This window comes from Balaenoptera physalus (genome assembly GCF_965194825.1).
Source record: "Balaenoptera physalus genome assembly, chromosome: 14".
Lineage (NCBI taxonomy): Eukaryota > Metazoa > Chordata > Mammalia > Artiodactyla > Balaenopteridae > Balaenoptera > Balaenoptera physalus.
Window position 1 is genome coordinate 51355966 of NC_138893.1, and position 23380 is coordinate 51379345.

Genomic DNA, 23380 nt, shown 5'->3' on the forward strand with positions numbered 1-23380 from the left:
AGTTATGATTTCTTCATCTTTTATCTACCCACCTCTCTTCCCCCTTACAAGTCCTTCCCCTACCCCGACTGTCACTGCATGGTCCCTGCCCTGCTGAGATCCAGATTGACACCCCCACCCCCCACAACTGGACAGACATCTGCCCTCGGACCCGGTGTTTGCAGGTGTAATTATCCAAGTGGAATGCCCATGCCTTCCTCTCTCCCACTCTTCCCCACCCTCCAGCTGCTGCATCTGAGAAACAAAGCACTGTTCAGTGCCTGCTCCTCGACCATCTCCCAGGCTAGAAACCAAGTTGTTCTGCCAGGATTTTTACTTCCCCTCACCTGTCGTATCAGTTTCTCCTGTGAAGGCCTCAAGCTTAGAGTTTTGTTAGGGCAGGTTTGTTCCGGTTTTGCCCTTAGTCCTAGGGTGTGGCTCCTCGTCCTGGGAGGTGGGCCTTACTCCTAAGGTGCAGCTCTGCAGAGGTTTCTAAGTGGAACACTGGACATATTTATTGAACTTCCTAATTTGAAGGGACTCAGATTTCAAACTGTCTTCCCAGCTGCAGAGAGTTGTGAATATCTGCCGGGCTCTTTAGCCTCCAGCTGTTATCGCTTTCTGCTGGGTTCCCTGGAGTCTCATCACTGCGTGCACAGTTCAAGGATTTGAAGGGAATTTCTGCATAGATTTTGGGGCTGTCCTCTCTGAAGCTTCCTCTTTTGCAGGATTTCTCCCTTAATATCAAGCCACTTCAGAACCCCAGAACCTTTTTGACTCTGCAGCCCAATGAGATTACCATTTGTTGGCTCTCAGTTTTTGCTTTATTCTCCAGCATGCTGAAAGACTAGGGATTGCCTTGGGGTAGGGGGAGGAGGTATCAGGTAAATAGGGATCTTACCTAGTTTTCTATCCATGTTTCGAGTCATATCCCCTCCAGTTTCTGGCTGCTTTTGGTGGCTTTCTAGTGTCTTCACACAGTTATTTAAAAAAAAAAATCTTGTCCAGAGTTGCTAATAATTTTCAATAAGGAGGTTAGTACAGTGTAGGTTACTCTACCATTACTAGACCAAAACTCAACACTAGGATTTTACACTTGCTAATAACATAAATAGTTACGATGGGAAGGGGACCTGGTGCTTCAAATTCCATGTTAACTAGGTTAATTTAAGTGATATTAAGATATCTAAATGAAGAACTCTTACAGAGAGAAATAGGAAGCTGGAATTCAGATGTGAGTTAAGGCTAATGGTTCAAGGTTGGAAGGCTACAACACAAAATCCTCTTATATTATTACTAGAAGGAACCTGACATTTCAACAATTCCAGTATTTTATACATGTGGGTAACCACCCGTGATTGGGTTTTGAAGTCTATTTAGTGGGTTACAACTAGCATTTTTTGAAAAATAGAATAGAAATGAATAGAAAGTTTCAAGTACATCTCATGTAGTAAAAGTAAGCATGTAATACTTCTGAGTGTGTGTATATACACATACATACATGGATTAGATAAATGTATGTATGTATCTACTGAACCACATGTAAAATGTGAGTCACAGTATGAAAAAATACTTAAATCCCACTCACTCCGTTTATAAATGAAGAGACAGAGCTCAGAGAATTTGAACTGTGTGGCCAAGGTAACTGGTCAATCCTTAGACCAGGAATAGAAACTAGGTCTCTTGATGCCCAGACCAGTGCTTTTACTACAGCACCACAGTTAAAGCCAGAAGTGCAGGTTTAGGTTCATTTCAAATAAATGAACTTAGAAGAACAGAAAAGTATTGTGTTAGGGGAGCCAGAGAAGGGCTTCGAATGGATTGGGTTCAACTGTGTTACATGCGGCAAAGCTATGAGAGGATGTGTTCTAAGTAAAGACCTTTGCATTTGGGACATGAGGTGAGGAATAGGAGCAACAGAGACACAAGGCATATTACGGGGAGTTTAGGAGGGACGTGGTGATGAGGGATATATAGTCACCTCTTGGTATCTGTATCTGCGAGGGGTTGGTTCCAAGACCAACACCCTACCCCCACCCTCACCCTTGCAGATACCAAAATCCACAGATGCTAAAGTCCCTTCGATAAAATGGCATAGTATTTGCAGGTAACGTAATGCACATCCTCCCATATACTTTAAATCATCTCAATTACTTATAACACCTAATACTCTGTAAATGGCTGTAAATACAATGTAAATACTGTGTAAACAGTTGCCAGTGTAGCAAATTCAAGTTTTGCTTTGGAACTTTGTGGATTTTAAAAATATTTTCGCTCTGCAGTTGGTTGAATCGGCAGATGCAGAACCTGTGGATACAGAGGGCCTACTGTAAAAGCGATTCCTTAAAAGTTTGGACAGTAATTGCAGTGGAGCAAGAAAATCTTGTTTTGTTTTTCTCCCAAGATAAAAACCTGCGCAGATTTGAAGGCATTTTTCCCAGTGTTACACAGAGAGTTCAAAGTTTTTAAGACTCTCAGAGTCAAGGTTTCTTTTCATTGCAAGTATGTGAATATATCTCTATAGCTATAGTCTGTATTCAAACTACTGGAATAAAATATCTGCCAGTCAATCCAAGACATTAGCTTTTTTTTTTTTAATATTTATTTGGTTACATTGGGTCTTAGATGTGGCACACGGGATCTTCATTGTGGCATGCGGGATCTTTCATTGCGGTATGCAGGATCTTTCATTGCGGCACACAGGCTTCTCTCTAGTTGTGGCATGTGGGCTCCAGAGCACGGGGGCTTAGTTGCCTCACAGCATGTGGGATCTTAGTTCCCTGACCAGGGATTGAACCCGCATCCCCTGCATTGGAAGGCGGACTCTTAACCACTGGACCACAAGGGAAGTCCCCAAGACATTAGCTTTGTATCCTTCTTAATTTCATAGGCTGATTACAAGACATGAGTATAGCAGGTGCCAAGAGGTCTCTGCCCCTTCAGAGACCAGGGGCCTGTTCCTAGGAATTAACTGGGCAGTAACAAAAGTTCAGCAGAATGAACTGTGACATTTCATCATCAGCAGTAGTAATAGTGGTACCACTTTAATTTACATGCTTTACAGTTTTCAGAGCCCTTTTTGCAGCTTTTATTCTAATTTGGTTCTGTTTTAACAAACATGAGCCATTCACGTATCTTTATCTAACAAATTTACTGAGTACCAAACACTGTACTATGTTCTGGTTAGACAGAAACGAACTTAAGACCCTGAGGAGGGCTAAGGCTATTGTTCTAGTACAAGTGGACTGACGCCAGGTACCCCGTGCACCAGCTATTCCCTTTCTCTGTATCCCTCTCTCACAGGCCGTCTTTCCTCAAGATGTTTTTGCTGTTCTCTGAGCCTCTGCCTTGGTCTTCTCTAACCACAGACCAACACCTTCCACTTATATTTTCTACTCCTTCACTAGATTGCACATAACCATAGTTGTCCCAACACTCTCTGGGGCATTCTTGCAGCTTCTGCCTCTGTTCTGTCTAATCTGCCTGGTAGTTCTTAATTCAAATTCCCAGGAGAGAGTATAATTGACTCAGCTTGAGTTTTTTAGTTAGGCCTCATCATATGAATTAACTGTTCATTGATTAGGTATCCATTCATGGTCCAAATGGCAGTGGTGAAGGCTGGGATGGGGAATCACCTAGCTTAAATCAGAGATCTAGGGACTGTTGATGGTGCCGATTTGGTATGTAGAGGGCTCTGGAGGCGGCAGGCTTTCTGAGGCTTGGCGGGCTCAGCCCCAGCATTTGGAAATGGGTGGAGATATCTTTTGGTTGTCACAATGGCAGGGTGCAGGGGACTACTTGCATCTATGAGGCAAGGACCAGGGACACTAAATGTCTTCAGGGTGTAGGACCATCCTACACAGTGAAGAATTGTTCTGCCCCAAATGCAAGCCATGTCCCTAATGAGACATTGGATAAGATGAGCAAGACTTGTGCCTGCCTTCAGGAGCTCACAGTTTTGAACAGAAAGCAGCGTATAAAAGCAAATGAATAAAATACAATTTTATAACTGCAATAAGAAGAACTATTAGGTACCTTCCCCCACCTTGGCCCTGCTACCTGTGTAACTTTGTGTAAACTATTTATTCTCTCTATGCTGCAGTTTCCTCATCAACAAAACCAGATAATGTACGTACATGATAGTATTATGAGGAATAGGTGAGTTTATAGATGTGCAAATATTTAGAATAGTGCAACAGAGCCTGGCACATAGTAAATGCTAAATAAACATGAGCTGCTATCATCATCATCATCATCAATCATACTATACCAGCACATAGATCCCATATCCCCTTTGAACGCAGTTCAACAGGTGTTTATTAACTAGTGTTTGTACTTAGCACTGTACCAAGCATTGGGGTATCCAGGGAAGGATACCTCCCCCACCACAGGAGTTTATAGATCAGTTGAAGAGACAAAAACGTAAAAATATGAATAATTAAAGTACAGAAGTATCTAGCATAGACAGTTAATGCTATGGACAATCAGAAGAGGAAAAGCTCAGTTTTTACTTGAGTTAATGGAAAAGACGTTAGGAAGATGTTTGAATTTGAGCTAAAGCTTAAAGGAGTAGTGGGGTTGAGATAGGAAGAGAGAAGCAAGGAGAAAATTCCCGGTTGGGGAAAGCCTGTGAGCAAAGATGCAGAGTTGTGGTGACAAAGAGGAACACAGTCTGGGGAAGAACTAGCGTGTTGAAATCTTACACACCAGCTGGGGGTTTGGACCAGAACCTGAGGAAGAAGTCAGAGCTGGACCTGCACGTGGTGATTCACCCTCTGAGATGTGATCACTGACACTGTGAGTGGATGACTTCTCTGAGGATGGGAATGGCTGGGGAGAGCACAAGCGTCTGAGAACTGGGCTTAGGGGACGCCCACAGCGTGGGACAGGAGGAGGAGAGATGGGCAGGAACACTAGGGGAGGGCAGAAGAAAACCAGAGGGCGTAGCGTAGGAGAGAATGGCCAACACTTTCAGATGCCAGAGGGAAGTCAAGGCTGATGCTGTGGATTTGTTGAGGAGGGTATCGTTTGACTGAAAAGGCAATATTACTGGAATATGGTGATGACGCAGAGTTACTTGCAAAGGATTTAGATGGGGGAGGGAGGTCATAGAGGGAGGGCATGAAGACCACTCTTTCAAGACCTTTCATAGAAAGAATCAAAGAGGTGTGACTGTGACTGAGGGGGGCACAGAGTTGAACAAAGTTTTCGTGTATTTACTTTTTAAAATCAGGTGTCAGTGCTTGTTTGAAGATAGATGGGTAGGAAGCAAAGAAGAGGGAATGAGAAAATATGTGGAGGCAAAAGGAAATAAATGAAGGGCCCTATTTTGTCAAGAGTTGGGAGATAATCGAAGCTTTAGAGAAAGTAAGGCGGTGCTGCCTACTGGGATCATGTGTGGTAGTCTCAGTAAGATAGACTGTCTGCTTTCTCCACAAGCTGTTACCTACATTATTTTTATGTAATGTTTCATCAACGATAAAGGAATATTGCTCTGGGGAGATCCCAGGTCTCTGTAAAAACAAAAAGATAACCAGGAAAGGCAAGAAATTGAGGTAGGATAGGAAGAGGCAGTATTCTAGGGCATTGTCATTTCTGCGGACCTGAGGATGTTGAAGGGGGGCAGTGCGGGGGTGGTGAATCCAAGCAGCTAACTTTCAGTGCCACAACAGGCCCAGCCTTCAAAGGAATGTTGGGCTGGGAGCTCAGAAACTTGACACTCCCTCCCTAACACCACAGAGTTTTCCAATTTGATATTTCCTGAGAAACCAGAATGTGCCCGAACTGTGTAAACATCAGGCTGTCAAGTCACAGGGGTGTGACAGTGCAATGCAAGTCATTTCTGGTGGGAAGATACACATTTGTGTACATGGCCGCACAGCAGGGAGCAGGGCTAGATTCTAGATCACGGATCTCATTCCATGGTGTCAAGAAAACCCTTCAAATCATAAGCTGAGAGGAGGCAAACAGATGAAATATATTGCATTTTGTTGAATCTAAAATACCATCTATTGTAAGACACTGAATAATTTATGTAGCATTAGAAAGAAAGAAGAGGGAATTCCCCAGTGATCCAGTGGTTAGGACTCAGTGCTTTCACTGCCAAGGGCCCGAGTTCAATCCCTGGTCTGTGGTTGGGGAACTAAGATCCCACAAGACGAGTGGCATGGCCAAAAATGAAAAAAAACATTTTTTTTAATAAAAATAAATAAATAAATTTTTAAAAATTAAAAAAAAGAAAGACTTCTAATTAGAAGACTTCATTTTTTTAACTAGTTCCTTTTTTAAAATAATTAATTAATTAATTTTTATTTTTGGCTGCCCTGGGTCTTAGTTGCAGCACGTGGGCTTCTTAGTTGTGGCACACGGGATCTTTTTTGTGGCATGCAGGATTTTTACTTGCAGCATGTGGGCCCTTAGTTGCGTCATGCGGGCTCTTAGTTGTGACATGCATGCAGGATCTAGTTCCCCAAACAGGGATCGAACCCCGGCCCCCTGCATTGGGAGCGTGGAGTCTTATCCACTGGACCACCAGGGAAGTCCCTGGAAGACTTTAATTAACATGCTATTGATTGGAAAACACATCTCCATTTCTGAAATGTTAAAATATGAAGAAGTGTGCATCTTAGCATCTACTGAAATATGGAGATGTTTCCACTTACCATTGACCTCACAGCAATACTTAGACAAAAATTATTGTAGAATTCCTCTAGTCCTTTCCTCAGTGATTTGGAGATATGGAATTCAGTTTCCTCTGCTCTCCACCCTCTGCCCCTCAGGGAAAGATTGAAACCTTATTTACCCCAGTGTCATAGATGTGGCAGCTAAGTAGTTAAGACAAACAAAAGTTAGGATATTTAATGATTTTTTAAAATCTTTGCATAGTGTTTATCATCACAGTCATGCAGAGCAATGTGTAGGGCACTCTAAATAATAATAATAATTGGTGCCTTCTCTTAAGTGCTGGTTGCTGTGCTACCTATTGTAGATTAGGTACAGATTAGGTATGCAGAAAAGTTCAGTAGACTCTAATCTCCATGATGGCAGTGAAGGTGGTGTTTCCAGACCCTTACATAGCGTATAGTAGGTACTCAATGAATATTTGTTATCCAGTGAAATATTCTATTTGAGGGCACAGAACATGTACATCAAAAGATAAATAGTAAGTATTATTTTGTATTGTTACTCAAGAAATAAAGTTTAGAGAAAAGAGTAATCCAAGGACTAGAGAAGCCTTCATCTAACTGGGCTAAAAGGACAGTAGGTAAGCAGAAAAGCACAGAGACCAGCTGGGCTTGTTATGTTCAAGGAATAATAAGGAAACAACTACTTAAAATATGTTGTGCTATGTTCCGTAATAGCGCAGGCCTCGGGGAGAGGAAGTGACTAACTGCCCAGGTTAGTCACTAAGTGACACTCCTTGTGGAGCTAGTTAGAGACTAGTGTAGTTATACCAAACCAAGAGGAGTAAGTGAAGTAACAGAGTAGGAAAGTACATAAGATTTTAGAGCCTAGAAGTAACCAAAGAGGCTCAACTGCTGTGTTATACACACCTGGAAACAACAGCCCAGAGAGGTTGTGTAACATGTCAGGTAAGATGGGGGCAGGGCTAGATGCCGGATCTTCTGACTTGTAGTCTGAGTACCTTAATTCACTGAGCCTGCTGCCCTCTCAAGATCTAGAAGCAGCTCCACATACGTCCCTAGAAATGGAAGCCAGGGGAGATATAGGGGAACAGAGTGACTATTGGGATGCCGAGAGCTCATTGAAGCCTGTACAGCATGAATGACTGGGGTCCCGGGGAAAACCCAATTTATGTTCCCTCATATTGAGGTTTTGGTTTTTTCCCCAGGTTTCAGCTAGAAAATAAGATAGTACTAACTGATATCCTAGGCTTAATCAGATTTTACCATAAAAATATTGGATCACACTTGGAAAGAATCCTTATTTTGAAAGACTGGGTTCACCCTTTTAAATTAATGTAACCAAAATACGTAATGCTTAAGTTCATTCTATTTTGTATTATTGTTTTGTTTCATGAATTTATGTCTAAGACCACCTAGTTTCACCCCACTTGGTTTGCTGTTCCTGAGCACCAGACAGATGAAATGACTTGCCTGAGACGGAAGAAAGCTTTAGAGGGCTTTTCAGCTTTCTATACTTTGCCCCATCTCCTAGCAGTTTGCTTGGTAGCTCTCTATTCAACATTTTCATATATTTTTGTGTTTAAAACTTTGAACAGGATTATAACTCAGATCAGCTGGCTTTTGTTTTGCTTTGTACACAGTTCTAAAAGATACATAAAATGTGAGAATAAGTGGAAGGAATAAAAGTAAACTATCTAATAGAAGCGGAAGAAAGTCTGGTTTTCTAGAGTAGGATAGAAAAATAACCAGAGGGTCCTGTTAATGAGCAAAATTTGAGACATCACTGTAATGTTATTATCAAAAATGGAAATACAGTGCAGGAAACAGCCACACTCATATCAAAAAGCCATGCAACCCGGAACAGGCCTTGACATTTGATGGAAAGCACCGGCTTGAGATGCTAGTTTTGAATAGTTATTAGCTGCGTGGTCTCAGGCAAGTCATTTCATTGCTTCTTGCTCTCATTTATAAAATGAGAGCAATAATACCTTCCTTCAAGAGACCTGGTAAATAAAACATCAGATGTGTGTCTGAAAATAAAGTTTTCATGTAAAGTTTTGTTGGCTGATTATAATCAAAATTTGCTTATTAAACAGTGATGGTTTATTTCTAATTATTATTTTACAAAAACTATCTTTGCCTTCTTGATTATTTCACTTCTGCTGCCTAAAGATTCAACAATAATAATAACCTCATAGTTTTAAACACCCTAACAGCACACCTTTCTAGGATTTGGTGAGCGTTCAAAAATGGTGTTTCAGAGGATCTAGTGTTAATTTCACTATCCTGGCAGCATAAGAAGTTGCAGACTCTTGTACTCTGGGCACTTGACTCTTGTTTGCTCTTCTTTTAAAGGCCTGGGTAGGCCCTGGTAGAAGAAGGGGGAAATGGGAAGCTTTGAGCTAGGTTTCCCCGAGGTGGAAACCCTCCCAGTAGGGATTGTGCTGGATGGAGGCTACTTGCCAAAATAGGCAAGGCAGTCACTGAGCAAAAGGCACAGGGAAAGTTTTTTCAGTTACTTTTGCGATTTAGGACCAAAATATAACAGATTCTTCCCTGAAGTCTGGTGATCCGGGAAGAGTCTGCTATGAGTCCTGCAGAACAGCCAGGGACCACAGTGCTGAAAGTTTAACGTTGAGCAGGATAAACTTTCTCCAAATACAAGTAACATAGGTGCTGAAGGAAAAGAAGTGGTGGGGCTGCGTGGGCCGGCTGGAGTGATGTGGTCGCATGGAAAACCAGGACTTAATGATCCTCCTACTTGGCCTGGTGGGAATATGAACAAATTTACAAAGATCGCGTCCCCTCAGTTTTCTAGACAGATTGCTAAGCAGGTGGGGTTTTTTTGGCTTTTCTTTTTAGACTAGCAAATTGTTATTTCAAGTGTTTTATTACCCATTTTCTTCAGCAATTTGAAGGGATTAGGTCAGGAAAGAAATGTCGGATTATAAAAAAGCGAGGAAAGAATTTGAAAGGGATTTAACAGGGTAATTGAGAGAGGACTGAGTAGTAGAGTATTCTTGTTGTATAGCAAATGTTCTTTTTTCCACCTTATTATTCTTTGTCATATCAATATTATATGTTCACTAGAGAAAAACTAGAAAATACAATAAGTTGAAAAGAAAAGAAAAAAATCAGAATTTTGTCACCTTCAAGACTTTTTCATTTTCAAATATGTGCATTGAAAATATTTTTCCCTTTTTAACAAAATTGCAATTCTTTCACAGACTCTTTTGTAACCTTTTCCCATTTAACAACACACATGAGACAATGTTCTGTATTAATGAATATAAACCTGTATCTCAATGGCTGTAATAGTATTCTATTATGCAGATACACAATAATTTATTTAACAGGCCCCTTTTGGGAGAAATTTTGGTGGTTTCTAAATTTTCTTTATGCACTGATAAACATCCCTTCACTTGCACATAATTTCTGCCATAAATTGCCTGGAATACTATTGAATATTTACTGTGTATGACACTGCTAGATTTGATCTGTGTGGGGGATTATTTACATTATACTGAGCAGGGTTGTACAGCTATAATGATGTGAACATATGTATATGTGATTAAATACATAATTGTTCCCAGTCTTAATGGTGGGTGACCTGTGGCTATACAGAGGTTAAATGTGCTTTAAAATCACATCATTTTATCATTAGCTACCAGGTGGTCACCAAAACCCACAAGTAGATTTCCGGGTCACAGTTCCCAAGATTTGCCTGCCTGGAAAAAGCACTAGAGGCAGAGTAGCAATTGCAGGCTCTGGAGCCAGTGTGGGCTCACATCTTCCACATACTGGGCCAGTTACTGAATTTCTCTTCATTCATCAGTAGTGAGATGGAGACGATAGTAGGATCGTGATGAAGATTAAATAAGCCAGTATTTGTAAAGTGCCTGAACAATGCTTGCCACATAGAGTAAGTGCCATATAAATATGTGGTAAAATTTAAGGTTAAAAAGAGCTTCATTCGATGGTGGAGGGAAGCAACAACCCGGGAGCTAGGCACCGTCCAGTAAAGCCTCAGGAGTCAACGGTGCCGTCCTAGTAGCAGTGGGATGGCTCTTTACCAAAAGTTCTTCTCGCAGATTGCTTAAAATTTCACCAGTAGAGATGAATCTTGGCTAGCATGACAGTTTGTCTTAAAGTACTGGCAATACATTAATAGATTCTTGTGAGATTAAAAAGTACTGATTCAGCTCAAGTCCCCATTGATCCTTCTATCCCAAATCCCAGTTCCCTCTCTGAGGCAAAACTCTCTGACAAGTTTAGTGTATTCTCTTCCCAGACCTTTTTCTGTGCACTTACATATTATATGTGTGTATATGGAAATATGTAGAGGTTTTTGCATGTTTTCTCCCTTTTTTTCTCTCTCCTCCTCTTCTTCCACCTTCTTTTTTTAAACAAAAATGGCATGTTGTTAGGCAACTTTCTTTTCCTCACCTTCTTTTAAAATGTAAATGTTTGTGAGCTGTGAGCATGGCTCCCAATTCCAGCGAATTACTCTGTGCTGTTCTTGCTGTCCTGGGACCAGCCAGGTAAGATCTGCATTCTGATGGCTTTAGGGTAAGGTACCTAGAGTAGCAAGACCCAGGGGAAAGTGAGGCCTGTGCCTGGCCAGGGAGAGGGACTGCCTGCCGAATGAGAGGTCCTAAGGGCAGAAAAGTAGACAAATGCTGCCCCCCTTTACATCTTTGCCTCTTATCATAAGACTGCTTCCGTGAAAAGAGTATCCAAAACAACACAACATGTAGCAAGGGGTAGGAAAAAGAGATAAAACTCATGATTAAAAACTCCTGAAGTGGGCTTCCATGGTGGCGCAGTGGTTAAGAATCCGCCTGCCAATGCAGGGGACACGGGTTCGAGCCCTGGTCTGGGAAGATCCCACGTGCCGCGGAGTAACTAAGCCCATGCGCCACAACTACTGAGCCTGCGCTCTAGAGCCCACGAGCCACAACTACTGAGCCCGCGTGCCACAACTGCTGAAGCCCATGCGCCTAGAGCCCGTGCTCTGCAACAAGAGAAGTCACCACAATGAGAAGCCCGTGCACCGCAACGAAGAGTGAGCCCCTGCTCACTGCCACTAGAGAAAGCCCGCACACAGCAGCAAAGACCCAACGCAGCCAAAAATAAATAAAATAAATACCTTAAAAAAAATTACCTTAAAAAAAAAAAAACAACTCCTGAAGTGGAGTTGTGGCTGTTTTAGGACTAGGAAAGGAAAGCTAATAGGGAAAAGACGTTGAGTCTGAGCAGAGCTGGGCCAGCTCTTCTGCATCTCAGTCCAGGAAGTGGAGGATTCCAGCTCCGTCCTTTAGGACAGGCCCTGTTGTGATAGCCTGGAGGACTCAGGACGATTCATATGTAAATATGGGAAAGCCTGGGGGAAATGCCTACCCTATTCAAAGGATTTTAGGGGGTTGTGGAGCATTCCAGAGCTCTGGGAAGATTCTACTCTGCCTGCCAGCCCTTCCACCCGTGGGAACATTTGCACCAGAATTTTGGCGCTGCAGGTACTTTCCGGGGTTGCTGGAGCCCTCACAAAAGCAGGTAGAACAGTTAGCCGCCTCATTCAAGTGCCGCTTGGGACGTCGCCGGGGTTCAAAGATTTTCCCCAGGAAAGACAGAGCCAGCTTTCAGAGGCAAGGGAAGAGTGAGCGGCTTTTCTCTTTAACTCTGCTTTGGAATGTGGTTGGTAGAGTTGCGGGAAGCTGCAGGTTAACTGAATCGCTTCCTAGGAACACTGAGGTATGAGCCTGGGACCGTGCACTAACCTGAGGGGGTGAGGATATCTTGAGGAGTGGAATCGGGACTTTGCGGGGGAGGGGATGGGGTGGGACAAAAGAAAAAAAACAACCCATCCCTAATTGCTTTATCACAGTAGTAAGTTTGTGCAGTCAGCCCCAGCTCCTTAACACCTCCAGGGCTGCCCTAGGAAGAAAGTGGGGCTAGTCTGCCACTTTTATTGTTAGGCTGGTACTGGGCCTCAGTTTCCTCCATGTGCTTCCGCATCCCCAGATTTTATTGTTCTTATAGAAAAGTGGAATTTTATGGTATCTGAACCATTTCTCCTCGGTGCATTTTACCTTAACCTGGTAGAGGTGGCATTTTCTGGCCCGTTGTGGGAGAACTAACTTGTGTTGAGTAATTACCTTGTTTAATTTGCTCAACAGTTCTGCAAAACAGGTATTATTATCCTCATTGTACGTATGAGGACGTTGAGGCCCAGAGGTGAAAATGGACTTTCTCAGGGTTCCCCAGTTAAAGAGTGGGGGAGTGCGGGATTCAAAGGCTTTCAGGATGGCGGCTCCCTCTCTCACTTTGGTGTCCCAGATAGTAAAATTTTCGATCATTTTTTTTCCCTTAGGGTATATTTGGAATAATGGAAAAACAATTTTACATTTGCAGCTATTTCAAGCCAGGTATTCCTAGTTTGATTTAATCCTTGAGTATTAATTCATGTGTGTGTGGAGCTTGGAGGTCACCTGCATCTTCAGAAGCACCTAGCATTTTGTTAAAACTGCAGATCCACCCAGATTTGCTGAATCAATCTCAGGGGTGGTGACCAGGAAACTAAAATTTAGCAAAAACACCCCACAGGGATTTTTGATTGAGCTAAACTGTTTTCCTTTTTGTTTTTTAAAGTCTGTTCCAGAGTTTATAAATCCACCTGCAGGGGAAAAAATGGCATGCTGATATTTTAGAAGAATTGTTACCATTTCTTTTTCTCTTTTTAAATATAAATAAAAATCTAATTGAGTCTCTTAGGTTGTAGGTTGCTGACTTCAAATTGATGAGTGCTTGCTGGTATTTTATGCTTTCAAGTATTATAATTAATAGAACTTTGATTCCTGAGAGATAATAGTTTCCGGGGAATTTTTAAGACTTGAAACAAATAGGCCCTGACCTTTTAAAATTGAGATTCCAGGCTGGAGAGGCAGAACGGTGCAGGATTAAGTGGATTTAAATACAGGATTTGGATTTAAATATGTTTAGATTCAAATTCCAGAACTGCCATTTACTCACTACATAGGCTGGGACAAGTTGGTCAGTCTCTCAAAGCCTAGGTTTTCTTATCTGTTAAATGGGAATAATAATACTACTTCAGAGTTTTGATGTGAATATTAAATGAGTTCAGGGACATAACATGTAAGGCGCCTGGCACGTGGTAGGATTTCAGTGAGTGTTCTCCCTTTCCAGAGCTTTTTAGTCCTGTGTTTAAGGTGAATTTCTCTTCTCCACTTACTGCTTCTGAAACCATATTTGGGACTGAAATTCTATAGCTTTGAAATCACGAAAAAAATTTAAAATAAGGCCATTGAAAATCAATTTTTTGTACACTACAGTTAATTTAATCATAATTTACTTAACTGCTGATGAAATAAGAGTTATGCTTGAAATTTTGTCATTCTACCAAAAAAAAGAAAGAAATTTTCTAATTATGTCTTTTTAAGTTTTATTTTGAATAATATCAAATTTATAGAAAATTGCAGTGGTACACAGATCCTCCTTTATTCACATTTGCCAGTATTTATCATTATGCCATATTTTTGTTTTCATTTTCTCATTCACTTTCTCCCTCTCTCTACACACACACACACACACACACACACTTTTTTTTCTTTACTGTTTGAGACTAGGTTGCATATATCATGCCCCTTAGTAAGTGCCAGTGTGTAATACGGATATTTTCATACATGACCACAATAGATCTGCCATTTCAGGAATTTTTTTTATTTAAAAAAAATTTTTAATACAATTTTTAAAGGTTACTTTCTATTTACAGTTATTCGAATATATTGGCTATGTTCTCCGTGTTGTACAGTACCTCCTTGAGCCTGTCCTATACCCAGCAGTTTGTGCCTCCCACTCCCCCACCCCGCCCACACTGGTAACCACAAGTTTGTTCTCTATATCTGTGAGTCTGCTTCTTTATTGTTATATTCACTAGTTTTTTGTATTGTTTAGATTCCACATATAAGGGACTTCCCTGGCAGTCCAGTGGTTAAGACTCGGAGATTCCAATGCAGGGGGCACAGGTTCAATCCCTGGTCAGGGAGCTAAGCTCCCATGTGCCGCATGGAGCGGCCAAAAAAAAAGATTCCACATATAAATGATATTATACAATATTTGTCTTTGTCTGACTTATTTCACTTTGCATGATGCCCTCCAAGTCCATCAGTGTTGCTGCAAATGGCAAAGGTTTGTTCTTTTTTTATTGAGTAGTATTCCATTGTGTGTGTGTATATATATACACACCACATCTTCTTTATCCATTTATCTGTTGATGGACACTTAGGTTGCTTCCATGTCTTGGCTATTGTAAATAATGCTGCTGTGAGCACTGGGGTGCATATATCTTTTTGAATTAGTGTTTTTGTTTTTTTCAGATATATACCCAGGAGTGGAATTGGTGGGTCATATGGTAGTTCTATTTTTAGTTTTTTGAGAAACTTCCATACCGTTTTCCACAGTGGCTGCACCAGTTTACATTCCCACCAACAGTGTAGGAGGGTTCCCTTTTCTCCACATCCTTGCCAACATTTGTTATTTGTGTTCTTTTTGATCATAGCCATTCTGACAGGTATGAGTTAACATCTCATTGTGGTTTTGATTTGCATTTCCCTGTGATTAGTGATGTTAAGCATCTTTTCATATGCCTGTAGGCCGTCTGCATTTCCTCTTTGGAAAAATGTCTATTCAATTCTTCTGCCCATTTTGAAATAGCGTTTTTGGTTTTGTTTTTTTTTAATATTTATTTATTTATTTGGTTGCACTGGGTCTTAGTTTTGGCAGGCGGGCTCCTTAGCTGTGGCATGCGAACTCTTTGTTGTGGCATGCATGTGGGATCTAGTTCCCTGACCAGGGATCAAACCCTGGGCCCCCTGCATTGGGAGTGCAGAGTCTTCTCCACTGCACCATCAGGGAAGTCCTGCATTGTTTGTTTTTTTGATGTTGAGTTGTATGAACTGTTTATATATGTTGGATATTAATCCCTTATCGGTCATATCATTTGCAAATATTTTCTCCTTTCAGTAGGTTGTCTTTTCATTTTGTCAGTGATTTCCTTTGCTGTGTGAAAGCTTTTAAGTTTAATTAGGTCCCGTTTATTTGTGCTTTTATTTCCTTTACTTTAGGAGATGGATCCAAAAAAATTTTGCTGAGATTTATGTCAAAGAGTGTTCTGCCTGTGTTTTCCTCTAAGAGTTTTATAGTATCTGGTCTTACATTTAGGTCTTTAATCCATTTTGAGTTATTTTTGTATATGGTGTTAGAGAATGTTCAAATTTCATTCTTCTACATGTAGCTGTCCATTTCAGGAAATTTTTAATTGGTTTAATCATACACCCAATCTATAATCTATATTCCAATTTCGTCAGCTTGTCCTATTAATGTCCTTTGTAGCAATTTTTTCCCTAGATCAGGATTCAGTTCAGGATCACACATTGCATTTATTTGTCATCTCTTCAGTTATCTTTTCTTCCTTCTTTCTTTTTTTTTTTTTTTTAATAAATTTATTTATTTATTATTTTTGGCTGTGTTGGGTCTTTGTTGCCACGTGCGGGCTTTCTCTAGTTGTGACGAGCTGGGGCTACTCTTCGTTGTGGTGCGCAGGCTTCTCATTGTGGTGGTTTCTCTTGTTGCGGAGCACGGGCTCTAGCCATGCGGGCTTCAGTAGTTGTGGCTCACGGGCTCTAGAGCACGGGCTCTAGAGCACAGGCTCAGTAGTTGTGGTGCATGGGCTTAGTTGCTCCGTGGCATGCAGGATCTTCCCAGACCAGGGCTCGAACCCGTGTCCCCTGCATTGGCAGGCGGATTCTTAACCACTGCGCCACCAGGGAAGCCCCTCTTCCTTCTTTCTTTCTTCCTTTTTTTTTTTTTTTTTCTGGCTGCGCCGTGTGCATGTGGGATCTTAGTTCCCCAACCAGGGATGGAATCCACACCCCGTGCAGTGAAAGCTTGGAGTCTTAACCACTGGACCACCAGGGAAGTCCTTCAGTTACCTTTAATTGGGAATTGCTCCTCAGGCTTCCTCTGTCTTTTATGACATGACATTTTGAAGGATGCAAACCCCTAGGTTTGTCTGATGTTTCCTCAAGATTCATTTCAGATTATGCATTTTTGACTGGAATTCTATATAGGGATATTGTGTTATTTATAGACATGACATTTGGAAGTGCATGATGTCTATTTCTCCCTAATTGGTCGTGTTAATTTTGATTACTAGGTTATGGTGTAACCCATTTCTCCACTCTAGAGTCACTTTTTCATTTTTGTAATAAATAATTTATAATAACTAGTTCAAAACTATGTAGATATCCTGATCATCATCAAAACCCTACCACCAACACCAGAATCATTCACTGATGGTTTGTGCCTGAACCAAATTTTATTCCGATGATTGCAAAATACTGATTTTTCTAATTCCATTGTTCTATATTTATTAGCTGACATTCTACCATAAGAAAGAGCTTTCTCTTCTCCCCCATTTATTTATATACTTATATACTATCAATAAGAGCTCGTGGATTCTTATTTTAGTCAATGGATTACAATGCTTTGCTGTGCTTAGTTATCTTGATACTCAAATTGTACAGATTTGGCCAGTGGGAGCTACTTCAAGTTGGCCCCATGCCCTTTCCACATGAAGAATTCTGGTTCCTTTTACTGAAGAGTGGTTTTTAGAAACCAGAATCTGGGTTACACTTTTTAAACATTGGAATTCCTAAATTCTTAGAGAAGGAGCAGTGGGGAAGGTTTTTGGAGACTAAAATCTGCTGTGAAAGCCTAGTTTTCCTTAAGTAGTTTGAACACTTGTGTTTTTGCTTCTTAGATCTGGGTAAAAATATTCTTGTAATCATACTCAGACTTGCTAGTATGTTTACTTACCAAATTTGTCATTTTTTAAAGTGGATCTTAAGGAATTTGAAATAAACAGCAGAGATTGCTTCACTGTTGAAATTTTCTCAGTTGTTTATTTTAGCATTTAACATTCATTTTAAATGAACAAATGCCATCTCATCTTATGTATAAGATAATAGTTCTCTCCTTATATGTATCTAAGTAACAGGTATTTGTAAAAGCTAATGACAAAATATTGTCATTATGTAAAAGCTAATGGCAAATATAAATATTTGTTTTCATTCATAGATCATGTGGTGTGGTTCTATAGAGGTTTTTTTCATTGAAAATACTATTAAAGAACTTCCTACTTATAGGACATTTGTGTCTTCCAGGACATTTGAAGTAACAAAACTTGCCTGTGAGTCTTTTTTTTTTTTTAATTTTTTAATTTATTATTTATTTATTATTTTTATTTTTGGCTGTGTTGGGTCTTCGTTTCTGTGTGAGGGCTTTCTCCAGTTGCGGCGAGTGGGGGCCACTCTTCATCGCGGTGCGTGGGCCTCTCACTATTGCGGCCTCTCTTGTTGCGGAGCACAGGCTCCAGACGCGCAGGCTCAGTAGTTGTGGCTCACGGGCCTAGCTGCTCCGCGGCATGTGGGATCTTCCCAGACCAGGGCTCGAACCCGTGTCCCCTGCATTGGCAGGCAGATTCTCAACCACTGCGCCACCAGGGAAGCCCCCGCCTGTGAGTCTTCATTAATGTTTTGATAGGGAGAATCTAAACAATTTTTATGTATTTTATTACGTGCTAATATTAATCCACCATCACAGTAACTGGAATAAGGTGGGTCCTACAATCACCCAGATCTCAGACAGATAATTCCTACCTAATTTTTGTCTTTCCCTTAGTTGGTATTATTATGTTCCCCATAATATTCTTTTTAATGTGCTGTATCAGTATTTGTAACTTCCAGCTTGGTATTTCTGCTGCTAAGTTCATGAAACGGGTTTTATACCTAACTAAGTGAAAGCAGTTCTTTTTATTTATTTATTTATTTATGGCTGCGTTGGGTCTTCGTTGCTGCGCGCGGGCTTTCTCTAGTTGTGGCAAGCAGGGGCTACTCTTCATTGCAGTGTGCGAGCTTCTCATTGTGGTGCCTTCTCTTGTTGTGGCGCGCAGGCTTCAGTAGTTGTGGCGCGCGGGCTCAGTAGTTGTGGTGCGCGGGCTCTAGAGCACAGGCTCAGTAGTTGTGGTGCACGGGCTTAGTTGCTCTGCAGCATGTGGGACCTTCCTGGACCAGGGCTCGAACCTGTGTCCTCTGCATTGGCCGGCAGATTCTTAAACAAGCAGTTCTTTTTAAGAATAGCACCTCTTTCAACCTCTTTCCCAAGGAGGTTGTGGACACTGATTTGTCCTCATAAAATGGGCCAGCTACTTGTTTTTTGGAAAGATTCTAGAAATGGTATCGCAGATAGGAGAAGTTCTTTCTGCAGGGTTGGCTTTCTAAGCTCTTCATCTTCATGATTAGAACTGACTTGAGGATCATATTTCCTGATGGTTGACAATTGCGAGGCCTTTGGTTCTCAAAGAATGTGTTCTTTTCAACTGAAACTATTGCAGAGGCCTGCTTTTACACCCAGAGCTACTGACCAGTTCTCTTTTCCTTTCTAGAAATGACACTCCTCTCCTCCCAGTCTTCAGCACTAGTGGCCCCTTCTGGATCTGTGTCCACTGAAAGCCCAGAGCAGAGGATGCTGGAGAAGAGAGCCAAGGTGATAGAGGAACTTCTTCAGACGGAGAGAGACTACATTCGGGATCTGGAAATGTGTATCGAGCGGATCATGGTACCCCTGCAGCAGGCTCAGGTGGGAACTGTGGGAGAAAGTTAGCTTTGCCTTGAACGTGGTTCTCCAAGCCTGATGCATTAGGGTATGGGAGCTTTCACCACAAAGATTTATTGGGTTTGAAATAAAATTTATTGGGTTTGCTGCTCTTAATTCAAGGCCCCCGGTTTACGTATGTCATCAACTTAAGCCTTCACCATCCTGTCACTTATCAAGTCCATTATTAACTTATTAACTTAAGTTACTGCAATAATTCCTAGGACATTTCCTGTTTCTGTGGCTCCTGAAAACAGTTCCAGTGAGTCTGGGATTGTCACTTTACTGGGAGGCTGTACAATAATATAATGAAGTCTGGGGATGGTGGGTTACCTGGATGTAGCACCTGATTGTATAAGGTTTATTCCAGAAAGTCTTACTAATATGTGTATGCTAGACACTCTTTTAGATGCCGAAGATAGGGAAAAAACATTAATGGTATCCCAGGGATTTACAATCCTATTGCTTGTTACTTGACCACTTGGGCTCAGCTTGAGTGTGGACTTCTGGAGCAGTCACTCACAGAACTTCTCTAGGAAGTGGACGGTGCCATCCGATTTTGGGTACTGGGTGGAATTTGCGTCCCAGTACAATTATAGAAATTGGTTCTACGGTCATTTTACTATGGTAGTGGGGGAGGGGGGAGCAGAAAGTAGTTGGATCAAGGACAGATGGTGACACTAAAGGCGATGTTAGATGTTCCCATTCTGGAAACTTCGTGAGAGTGAGTGAAGATAACCTTGAGCAGTTTTTGTATCATCCTTGAAGAGATGTTCCTAATGTGAATGATATGCCATTAATTTTATTTCTATGCATCTTTGTTTTGTTTTCCTTTCTTAGATACCAAACATTGATTTTGAGGGACTTTTTGGAAATATGCAGATGGTGATTAAGGTCTCAAAGCAATTATTGGCTGATCTGGAAATCAGCGATGCCGTAGGTATGAGCCCCTACCATTGTTTCAGAAGTAGGTTTTTTTGTTTGTTTGTTTGTTTTTTTAACTTCATAGGTAGGAGGCAGGGGGAGAAGGGCCCAGCTGGTACTGAGTAGTTTTGCTAGGAAAATTCAGTGTTAGTTACTTAGTTCCAAGGTTATTTAGCCCCCTGCTTCTCCTTTTATATAGCTTGAGGTGATAGAGGTTGCTTGCAATAGAAGAAATTTTTGTTGTCACATGATATGATGTTTTTCAGACAGACAGTTGCAGCCTATTAGTGGGTTATGAGATCAGTTTAGAACCCAGTAACACAGTGGGTTTATCTTACAGCTAAGGAACCAGTCACACTTAGATAAACCTCAGTATTATAGCAGGCTGCTGACAGATGCGTCCAACTTTGTTCAGGAAGAAGACATTGTTATTCTGGTCAGGAACAAACCTGCCATCTGTCCTGGAAGGAGAATCTGTCTCTATCTTCCAAGGCTTTCTGTTTATATAAACATCCTTGGAAATCTAATCTGGGACAAGAGCTGTCCCAAGTCATGTAGAAATGCCGTGGAGAATTGATCTTCAAAAAGTTGCCTTTCTTGGGAATTCCCTGGCAGTCCAGTGGTTAGGACTCAAAGCTTCCACTTCAGGGGGCCTGGGTTCGATCGCTGGTCAGGGAACTACGAATCCCGCAAGCCATGTGGCCAAAAAAGAAAGGGTGCCTTTCTTTATTTATAGTCTTATTAATAAAAAAAAAAAACTACTGAACGGTCTCTAAACAAAATTAGCACCCAATATATATTTTTCCAATAAAATAAAATAGAAAATATCAGAATGTACTATAAATAATAACTACAGTTTTTTGAAACTTTTTTCCAATTCTTTGTATATGTATACTGAGTCACGATTTTTTTTTAATTAATTAATTAATTAATTTTATTTTTGGCTGCATTGAGTCTTCGTTGCTGCACGCGGGCTTTCTCTAGTTGCGGCAAGCCGGGGCTACTCTTCGTTGCAGTGCGCAGGCTTCTCATTGCGGTCGCTTCTCTTGTTGTGGAGCACAGGCTCTAGGCTCGTGAGCTTCAGTAGTTGTGGCACGCGGGCTCAGCAGTTGTGGCTTGCAGGCTCTAAAGTGCAGGCTCTGTAGTTGTGGTGCACGGGCTTAGTTGCTCCACGACATGTGGGATCTTCCCAGATCAGGGCTCGAACCCGTGTCCCCTGCATTGGCAGGCGGATTCTCAACCACTGCGCCATCAGGGAAGCCCTGAGTCATGATTTTAAATGTATTTGTTCATGTGGATCATTGTCAAAATGTCTGAAGAACTATTATCTATTTCTTATAAACAAGGGAATTGTGTTAGTTACCTATTGCTGTGTAACAAATTATACTAAAATTTAGTGCCTTAAAACTAGAAACATGTTAGGTCACTTTCCTGTGGTTCAGCAATCTGGGAGTGGCTTAGCTAGGTGATTCTGGCTCAGGGTCTCTCATGAGGTTAGAGTCAAGCTGTTATCTGGGCTGCTGTCATCTGGGGCTTAATCAATGATCCAGTTCCAAAAGCTCACTCAGCTCATCAAGCCTCGGTTCCTTGTCATATGAGCCTCTTCACCATCTTCATGGCCTCAGGACATGGCAGCTGGCTTTCCTCAAAGTGAGTGATCCAAGAAGAAGAGGAAGCTCAAGATGGGAGCCAGTGTCTTCTTTTTTTTTTAATTTATTTTTATTTTTGGCTGCGTTGGGTCTTCATTGCTGTGCGCGGGCTTTCTCTAGTTGCGGCGAGCGGGGGCTACTCTTCGTTGGGGTGCGTGGGCTTTTCATTGCAGTGGCTTCTTTTGTTGCAGAGCATGGGCTGTAGGAACACGGGCTTCAGTAGTTGTGGCACGTGGGGTCAGTAGTTGTGGCTCGTGGGCTCTAGAGCGTAGGGTCAGTAGTTGTGGCTCACGAGCTTAGTTGCTCCCCAGCATGTGGGATCTTCCTGGACCAGGGCTCGAACCCATGTCCCGTGCATTGGCAGGAGAATTTTTAACCACTGCGCCACCAGGGAAGTCCCCCCAGTGTCTTCTGTAACCTGATCTCAGATACTACATACCATCACTTCTGCCATATTCTGTTGGTCATACAGACCAGCTCTGGTGCCTTGTGGGAGGGGACATCCCATCACTTTGCTATTTTATTGGAATCATAGTGACAAGATGCTACCACAGTTCTAGCCATTCCACTACACACATCACAACATCTAGCAGAAGGAAAAATTGACCCTGCGTCATTTAAGAGTAAGCAGCCTTTCCAGAGCCCCCTCACCAGAATTCCCTTTGTTTCTCATTGGCCAAAACTGGGTCACATGCATATGCCTACACAGATCACTAGAGAGGGGAGTAGGCTCATGATGTTGACTTAGGCTAGGTGGTGTTGACCTGACTCACCTGGGAGAGAAATGGACGTAAGAACAGTCAGGGCTCTGCCCTCCTGCAGGAATGGCTGTGGGATGTTAGGTGATGGTGCAACTTTGTTAACGTTTCTCCAGTGTTTATTGTACTCCACACACCCTTTCAAGGTATGTCAAGCTTTATCACACTTGTTGCCTACAACAACCCTATGAGGTTTAGCTGCTATTAATCTTACTTCACGGATAGGAAACTGAGACTTACAGAGGGAAGTAATTTGCCCAGGGTCACATGGCTAGTACTTGATGGGACTGACATTCAGACTCAGGTCTTTTCTGTCATCTCTGCATATGCTGTTAAATTCTGTACAGAACAGCTGCAAGAGAAACTGAAGCCTGGGGTCCTGCTCTCAGTTTAATTGAAGAGGTCAGAGGTCAGGGAGGTTGAAGAAGGAGAAGCACACATTGTTTAGAGGTAGCCATGGTGACCCCATTTTTATAGGCGTCACCGTATAAAGCATAAAAGCCAATTTATAGGATTTCATAAGGCACTTGAAATAAGTATCTGTAGGTCATTAATTTGAATTATGAAAGAAATGAGAGAAACTGATTGGTATCTGAAAGGAATTAATTATTAATCAAACTTTTTTTCAATTTATTTTATTACCTGTGTATTATGACAACAATAAAAGAGGAAATGAAAACAGAATATCCATAAT

The 23380-nt window shown here is 41.6% G+C and overlaps 2 protein-coding genes across 14 annotated transcripts in view; one reads left to right on the top strand and one right to left on the bottom strand.

Annotated features, from left to right (window-relative positions):
• The window catches only part of ABCC2 (ATP binding cassette subfamily C member 2), a 291675-nt gene that overhangs the window by 161524 nt on the left and 106771 nt on the right, over positions 1-23380 (bottom strand). The window lies entirely within an intron of this gene.
• DNMBP (dynamin binding protein) overlaps positions 1-23380 on the top strand; it is a 149314-nt gene that overhangs the window by 71260 nt on the left and 54674 nt on the right. For 12 of the 13 annotated variants that reach the window (XR_014253454.1, XM_082425075.1, XM_082425076.1 and 9 more), the window contains 2 exons: positions 19147-19340; positions 20196-20295. Coding sequence is in view for 12 of the 13 variants with exons in the window: in XM_082425075.1 (XP_082281201.1) it covers positions 19147-19340; positions 20196-20295 (294 nt within the window). In the remaining variant the exon portion in view is untranslated. Of the gene's footprint in view, positions 1-4830; positions 12143-19146; positions 19341-20195; positions 20296-23380 lie in introns of those variants that run through there. The other variant, XM_082425070.1, reaches the window with a different exon arrangement.